Source organism: Lactuca saligna, chromosome 4 (assembly GCF_052625555.1).
Source record: "Lactuca saligna cultivar CGN05327 chromosome 4, ASM5262555v1, whole genome shotgun sequence".
In the NCBI taxonomy this organism is placed as follows: domain Eukaryota; kingdom Viridiplantae; phylum Streptophyta; class Magnoliopsida; order Asterales; family Asteraceae; genus Lactuca; species Lactuca saligna.
In genome coordinates this window covers 199133227-199141990 of record NC_136420.1, presented here as the reverse complement: position 1 = coordinate 199141990, position 8764 = coordinate 199133227, and the positions used below count along the sequence as shown (strand labels likewise).

Sequence of the window (8764 nt, the reverse complement as noted above, 5' to 3'; positions counted from 1 at the left end):
TGGTGCCTTAGACCCATTGGTATGGTGAGGAAACTCACCTCTGTCTGCTGAATGCGAAAGCTGCTCTTCTAACAATTTGTAGCCTACCGTGATGAATAATAAAATTAATCAATGTTAGGACTTTAAATTAATCAAAGGAAACCCAAACTCTATACCCTTCCATGAGGCCCAATTATCATTCCCTTGTGAATGAGCCCAAAGCCCAAGTCCAAGATCATTAATGGGCTTCTTGGCCTAATAAGGCCCAATCAATATGCCCATGGTCCATAACAGATGATATGGCTCATAATTCCCGGAATATAACCATGACCGATAATCAAATGAGGCCCAATAGTTCAAATGACCAAAACATATTTGGTCTAACTGTGATGCGTACGCTCGGCGTACCATCCTGGTACGCGCAACGTACTGGGGTCTTAGGACTACGCGCGATGTACACTAGGTTACGCCCATCGCACTACCAGATTAAGCACTTTCTCCATTAAGTGCTTAATACTCATTTCCTTTACGTCCAAAAGCCAAATCTAAGTTTGTTAAGACGTCCTAAGGTGTTAAGACGTCCTAAGGCATAAAGTTGGCAACTTTATGTCTTTGCATGCCTCATAAACACCCAACACCTCCATTAAGACCTTTCCAAGGTCTTTAACCCATGCATGAGGCCAAAACTTCCACCAAGAATCCATTTGTATGATACCTAAGGACCAAGGGACCTCAGATTTGTCATTCCCAAATCCTGGAGTTGCTTAACTCACAAATGGAGGTCCAAAATCACCGAAAGGGGCAAACTAGAAAACCCTAGCTAGATCTAGAGATTTAAGTGGAAAGGTGCAAGCTTTTTACCTCTAGAAGATTTGCAAGAAGTCCAAGATTCAGATTCTTGAAGCACCAACCCGTCCTAAGCTTGCTTGACCACCTCCTCTTATTGAAAGAACTCTAAAATGGACACCAAAACCCACTCCTTCAGCTCAAAATGCTCACACACAATACTTCAGTTGAAGGTAGATGAAAAGAGGCTAAAGAGGATGATAGGGTTTGGTCCAATAGGCTAAAAGGTGTTTAAATAGGGGACAAGTCCGAGATTTAGGGTTTTGGCTCTCTGTTACGTACGCTCGGTGTACCCTTACGTACGCCCAATGTACGTAAGGCTCCTCTGCGATCCTTTATGCGAAGTATGCTAAGCGTACTCATAAGTATGCCCAACGTACTCAAGGGACCAATTATGTCAAAAAATAGAAATTCTTCGAGGGTTCAATCCATACCTAATTTAGGGCGTTACACGAGGGATCACATTTAGTTGTCAGGTACCAAATAGATTGTCAGGGCTGTAAACGAACCGAAAAAACATGACCAAATTTTGTTCATGTTTGTTTGTTTAAGTTAGCTGAAAAAAGAAAACGAACATGACCAAATAAATGAACAAGTTTTCTTATTCATGTTTGTTTTTTAACAAATCACTCTATTTATGTTCGTTTGTTTATGTTTGTGAACATGTTAAACGAACATAAATGAATGTAGAAAAACAAACACAATTGAACATATATGAACATAAATGAAGATATAATATAGTAATGTAATAAAAAAACAATTGAATATAATTAACTTAAATGGACGAACATAAACGAACGTTCACAAACATAAATGTACAAACGAAATCATTGTTCATGTTCAGTTGTTTAACTAAACGAACATTAATTTGTGTTCACGTTCGTCCGTTCATTAAATAAATGTTCTTAAACAAATTTTCCACCAAACAGTTCATGAATAGTTTATTGGAATTTCGGTTTGCTTACAACCATATAGATTGCTGATCGGAAAACTTTCTAGAATCAATATATGACATAATCATGTATTAGGATATTAGCAAACAGAAAATGTTATCAGAAAAAGCAATCATGTATTTTACATTAAAAGCATATAAAACCCACTTAGGTTGTACGTCAATTTTTGAGGCTTTGTTTGTTTTTTCTTTGACATTATGAACTAGCCATGAAGCTTATTAAGTACTGTCTCTAACTGACTATACAATTAATCCTAAATTATCTTGTATCATCGATATTTGTCACACCAAGAAAACACACAATTAATTTCGTAAAAAAGACATTACTAATGATATTCATAAATTAATGATATGATAAATGTTGAAATCATCAAAGTTAGATACAAAATCCAAATACTCATCCTTCAGCGGTTGATGAGTCAAATAACCATTGAACCCATTCTCCAACAAATATTATAGACACACTAGGACAAGATCTCGTCCTATAATTCATTAAGAGATGTTTCAAATACATTTGTAATGTGTTCCAATTTTATCGACTCGGCTTGACCGTAGGAAACACACATAATCAGAATGTGTGACCGGAACTCCAAGCTGTAAAAAATTCACCAAATTGAAAGCCGGTGACAAGGAAAACTTTCATATTCCCAAATGTCAACTCATACTCCTCGATCTCAAAAACCATTTCTTGTATTTAATTTCGAGGGTATGTCACAACTTCTTTGAAGAATAGATAATGTAAAAGCAAATGATCCTATTCTATCTAGACAGGAACATCTAAACACTTACCAAAACACGTAAGTCAGAATATAGCCTCGCATAACGATTGGTTCATGTATTTTGCAAGAATATAATGGCAAGTTTGCAAGAAATTGTAAGAGAAACATAAAAAAGTTGTCATATAAGAAAGTACTTTAAAGTTAATCTCATATTGTAAATAGTGCTCCAGAACGTATTGTTCTACATATTTCAAACTAGTTCATCGTATCGTATCCCGGATAGGTTCTTTGTAATCCATACATGTTTGGAATACGGAATTTATGTTTTTGTCGATATAATTATTTCCCGAATACTTTGAGTCTTTAGTAATACTAAAATTTTACATAATCAAGACACCTAATAACTTATATAACATTCTGGACTTGTTTTTTATGTTCCAATGTTTTTAAACTTTTAGTTATAAAATTAAACAAATAACTTATATAACATTTTGGACTTATTTTCCATATGTCAATGTTTTTAAACTTTTAGTTAGAAAATTAAACAAGAAATAATTGAGTTATTAACTCACCCATAAGACCTTAAATTCGTTGGAATCAATTGTCATATATTCTCGTGCCATCAAGTGTGAAATATAATAATATCCTGATTTCCATGCTAGAATGGGTTATGTAAAACCCTCTAGATTAGATAGTACTTTCTCAAAAAAATAAATAAAAATAAATGGTTAATATTTTAAAAAAGAGAAAATTTCAAATATAATCAAATTCCTTAATTATTTTGTAAAAAATAGCAAAAAAAAAAACCAAATTCCAAAAATAGCCATCAAAATCCCAGATGGACTCGGTTCATCTGTAATTTTACTTGTCCATCTGCGAACATACAAATCGCTAAAGCATATCTTTGCTTTAGCGACTTGTACGTTCGCAGTCCATCTATGATTTTGCGTCCATTTGTGATTTCCACTTTTTCAGGGTTATAAAAACGAATTTTTTTTTCTTCTTTCATTTTTCAAATTTTTTTTGGAGAACTCTCTCTATAGAGGTTTTATGGTCGATTTCATTTTTCAAATATCTTTAAAGTTTTTGTTGGAAAATTCATTCTATTATGGATGTTTTAAACAAATATTCCAAAGAAATAAGAATTAAATTGATAATTTTTTGCAAAACTCTATATATAATAATGTTGTTTCGTACTTAAACCCAATCGATTTTGCAGTCAATTTTTTTAAAAAGAAATTAAAAAAAACCCCGCAAAATCGCAGGTGGGATGAGAGAAAATCATAGATGAACTTAGTGCATCTGTGATTTCAGCCAAAGATTGGGGTATTTATACGAAAAAAAACTAAAAAAAAACGTCTGCGAACATACAAGTTGCTAAAGCACGGCTGTGCTTAACGACTTGTACGTTCGTAGATGGAACGCTAAAATCGCCGATGAGTTTAATCCATCTGCGATTTTCATGGCTATATTTATAATTTGAGGTTTTTTTTAGCTATTTTCCACCAAATAATTAAAGAATTTGATTATATTTGTAATTTTCTCTTTTAAAAAACCAATACAAGATGTTTGGATTATTCAATATCCATTTACTATTTTTAGAATTTTGAAAAAAAAATATTTTAATATCATAAATTATAATTTACAAAAAATTAAATAAGTTATGAAACAAAATAAAACTCTCATAACAACCCATTCGACAAAAAATTCCCCAATAAACTACTATTTATAGAATGCTCTACCATAATCGGACATTACTGACATAATATAATTATTTAATTTTAATTATGAAATTAACAATGACACATGAAAACACACAAATGAAATAATGATAGCAAACAGAGTTAACACATTGATTATCATCCATCTCCATCTAAGACACATCCAAAGGCCAGCCTTGTTTAAAATGATTGCAAACACATGCTACTCCTCCTGGTTCCTCCACACATGAGTCTTGCCCCTCTTCTCCATTCCACCACTTTTACGTCAAACACACACACACACACACACTTCCTCAAGAACACGAACCCAACAATTCACACAACAGAAACAAAGTAACACAGAGATACTTCGAGACACAGGGTTGGGGAGAAGCAAATTTCTTGTGATCACTCATCACTGTGTGAATTACACACACACAGCAACGTAATTCTCCCCTTCATGCCCACAAACACACACTCACATATATATAAGACCTGAGAGAGAGAGAGAGAGAGAGAGAGAGAGAGAGAGAGAGAGAGAGAGAGAGAGTTTTTATCTGGGCTAGGTGTTTTTTCTTTTACAGAGATAGGGAGTGAGCGAAATGATGCAGGAAGGGGGATCATCGTCGTTGACGGCAGCGGGGGAAGGAGGAGGGAGGAGGAAGCCGTCGTGGAGAGAGAAAGAGAATAATCGGAGGAGGGAGCGACGGCGGAGAGCGATTGCGGCGAATATATATAATGGGTTGAGAGCACAGGGGAACTACAATTTGCCTAAACATTGTGATAACAATGAGGTTTTGAAAGCACTTTGTCAAGAAGCTGGTTGGGTTGTTCTTCCTGATGGCACCACCTTTCGTAAGGTATAAATTATAATCTTGTTTTTTTGTTAATTCTACTGAATTATGTTTAAATTTAACCCGGGTTAAGCAAAACCCTCGTCCCCAATTCGATCGATTCGTATCTGTTGTTCTTCGTTCATCGTCAGTAGCTAGATCTAGCGGTTTGCTGTTTGCCACTCCGATCAAATAATTGAGATTTAGTTTGTTTTGATTTGGGAAATTTGATGGGTTTTCATGAATTGAAAAGCTTTATCTTGAATTATGGAAATAGATTTTGGGGTTTATAAGCTGTAGATCTGTACATTATCATGATTTTTACGAGTTTTGATTCTTGATTTGAAACAGGGTTCGAAGCCACCACTACCTTCCATCGAAACCGGCGGCACATCCACCACTACGACGCCGTGTTCTTCCCAGAAACCAAGTCCGCCGTCTTCATCGTTTCCGAGTCCGATCCCTTCATATCAATGCAGCCCATCATCTTCATCGTTCCCAAGTCCATCAAGTAACCCATTTGCATTTCTTCGAAACACCATTCCATCTTCTCTCCCACCTCTCCGGATCTCCAACAGTGCCCCTGTAACTCCACCTCTCTCATCTCCAACTTCAAAGTGTCCTAAACCCAACAATCTCAACTGGGAATCGTTCACAAAACAATCGATTTCCTCATTCAATTTGCCATTTTTTGCGTCGTCTGCGCCTACAAGCCCTACCAGGTCCCACCGCTTCACACCTGCAACTATCCCGGAGTGTGATGAATCTGATTGCTCCACCATTGATTCATGCCAATGGTTGCGATTCAAGAACTATGAACCGATGGCGATGACAAACCCCAACTCCCCGACTTATAACTTGGTGAAACCGGTGGCTAGAGCTACCGCTGCCATGGATGCGAGCTCGGAGAAAGGTAAAGGGATGGAATTCGAGTTTGAGAATGGAGGAGTGAAAGCATGGGAAGGCGAGAGGATTCATGATGTTGGAGTCGATGATCTTGAACTCACTCTTGGAAGTGGGAATTCTAAAATATAATGTGTGTGTGTGTGTTTGTTTTAAAGATTGAAGTTAGCAACTTAAGCATGGCAGTGAACAGTTCTTGAAGATGCACATTAAATATTGAGTAGAAATTATGATATTTTATATGAATTTCTTTTTTCATTCTTTTTTTCGATCATTATGTTGGATGATTGAAGACCCAATTTACATTTGTGAGAAAGATTGAATCTTTTCAAAAGTTTGATGAAAAAGTGTCAATTGGTGCTGTGTTGTTTGCTTTCTTGTAAAAGTTTATTCTCTTTTCTGGCCTTTGGTAGAAGATGCATAACCCGAATGATTAAGAATTTGTTGTGTCCTTATGTTTATTGACTCATTTTATAAAATTAAGGGTGTTTTTGATTTTATCTTTTTCAAAAAGTAAAAAATGAGGTAAAAAATGTTTGTGAAAAGGAAAATATCTTTTAAAACCAAATTTTCAAAAATAAAGAAAAAGAGCATTTGGAAAAGTTAGGTATCCATGACTTTTTGAAATCTTAACACTTAAATTACTTATATACCCTAAACTACCACTATCCTAATTAATAAACCTTTCGAATTTTTAGTTATTTTACAACTAAAAGTTAAACCAAATATCTTTTAAAAACAACTTTTGATTTTTGTTTCTTAAAAACTAATTCAAACATATTTTTAAAAACATCTTTTTGTAAAAAGTTATTTTACAAAAAATCTTTTTATAAAAAAGACTTTTAAAAGTAAAAAAATATCCAAACACCCCCTAAATTACATCATGACCTTATTCATGAAGAAAAAGGTTATTTTCCGGTAACTACATATTATATATTCTATTTGCATCGTATTATATGTGAATCGGGTGCACAAAGACTCGTTAGGATAGCAAAAGTGTCCAGCAGAAAGCTCGATCGGAAATTGATTTAAAAAATTTCACACCGTAGCTGTGGAGATTTTGAGAATCAAATCGTAAAATCTTAAAAAAAAAAAATTAGAAAAAATTACATAACTGATCCTTGTGTTGATAAAATCGATGAATTCTAACCCTTATAATGAATTTATTTGAATAGACAGTTATGTGGTTTCAAAATCTTGCAATTTTTTTTTTGGGTAACAATTTCTGTTAGGTCTTATGTGAGATGGTATATGTGTCCTCCTGCCACAGGGACCATTTATGTAAGTTGTCATGTAGTTTTTTCTATTATTTATTATTGTTTTTACTCAAGTTATTTATATTTTATATGATTTAAATTTTTTTGACATTGGAATATATTGTTTAATGTTTTTGTTAATACTTTTTAGCTTACATTTTTTTATGTATTGTTCGAATATATTTATTAATATTTTTTTTGATGTTTTTTTAGAATATTTAATTATAATTTTTATGATGTTTTATTCGAATATATGTTTTGATGTCTTGTTTTTATGTTTAATCTATTTATATTTGTTAAAGATTTCATAACACTGTAATCATACTTCGTAAGTAATTTACTTTCAGTAATGTTTTTTTTATACTTTTAATATATATAAGGTTATATAGATATTATTTTATAATTCAAATATTTAACTATATAACACATAAGGTTGTATAATTTTTATGTTTGTGAAACTTTTCATAAACATATTTTGAAAAAAAAGTGTAAAAAGTTTTGTTAAACATGAATACGATTAATATAGATTAAGTACACATATTCTAACCTAAGACTGTATCGCAACCTTGTGAGAGTGACCATGTCATTTCGCGTTGGACTTAATTGTAATGTTTTTCGAGTTATTTATTTCTTTTAGACATTTTGTTCGTTTCAGAGTTATACGGATTCTGGTTAGTCTATGTATGACTTGACATCTGTTTTGGATTCCGATTAGCCTATCTATATTAATCATATTCACGTTTAAATAACATTTTTACATTTTTTTTTACACCAAAAATGTTTATAAAAAGATTTACAAAAATAACAAATATACAACCTTATATATGTTATATAGTTAAATGATTGAATTAAAAATAATAATTTAAAAAGAACAAAAAAAAACACTATTTGTAACTGAATTAAGTTATGAATTATGACCATAGCAACCATGAAATCTTTAAGTATAAAAAAAAAACAAAACATAAAAGAAACATTAAAAAATGTAACCGAACAAAACATCAAAAAAAAAATTAGAAGAAATTATTTCAAGAGAATATCTAGAAAAGTTAATAAATGCATTTGAAACAAATGCCAAATAATTTAGAAGAAAATATTCAAACAAAATGTCAAAAAAATGTAAAAAAAAAAAATTAAACAATATATTCGACAAAACGTCATAATAAACCTAATCATAATCACACAAATAAATTAAATAAAAACAATAATAAATAATAGACAAAATTATATAAATGGTTCTTGTAACATGAACACATTACATAAATGATCTAAACTAGTAAAGAGGTTTGTGCGTTGCACAAATCATATATATATTTTTTTGTTAATGTTTTAGACACACGAAAATCTAACAATCTGTTGTCCAAAAATGTATGTTCTCAAATTATATAGCAAAAAATATATAATATCAAAATTACCAAAAAAGCGACGGTGCTGATAGAATCTTTTCGATTTTCTTGTAAGCAGAATTTTTTTCAATTAATAAAAAAGGTACTTCAAAAGTCAGGGAAATTATTTTAGTTACATCCTATTTTTTTCTATTAATTTTCAAATATTCAGATCATTGACACCTATATAAATT

General features: G+C 32.2%; 1 protein-coding gene across 1 annotated transcript; it reads left to right on the top strand.

Moving 5' to 3' along the window:
- Positions 1-4354: 4354 nt before the first annotated feature.
- On the top strand, positions 4355-6190 carry BZR1 (Brassinosteroid signaling positive regulator (BZR1) family protein). The gene is made up of 2 exons (XM_078991817.1): positions 4355-5056; positions 5381-6190. Exons 1-2 carry the CDS (start codon positions 4799-4801, stop codon positions 6062-6064), a joined length of 942 nt encoding a protein of 313 aa, XP_078847943.1. The 5' UTR covers positions 4355-4798; the 3' UTR covers positions 6065-6190.
- The last annotated feature ends 2574 nt before the right edge of the window (positions 6191-8764 follow it).

Coding starts and splice junctions, on each gene's coding strand:
- BZR1 (XM_078991817.1), top strand. CDS start 4,799: ATGATGCAGGAAGGGGGATCATCGTCGTTGACGGCAGCGGGGGAAGGA. Junction 5,057..5,380: donor ATGGCACCACCTTTCGTAAG/GTATAAATTATA, acceptor GATTTGAAACAG/GGTTCGAAGCCACCACTACC.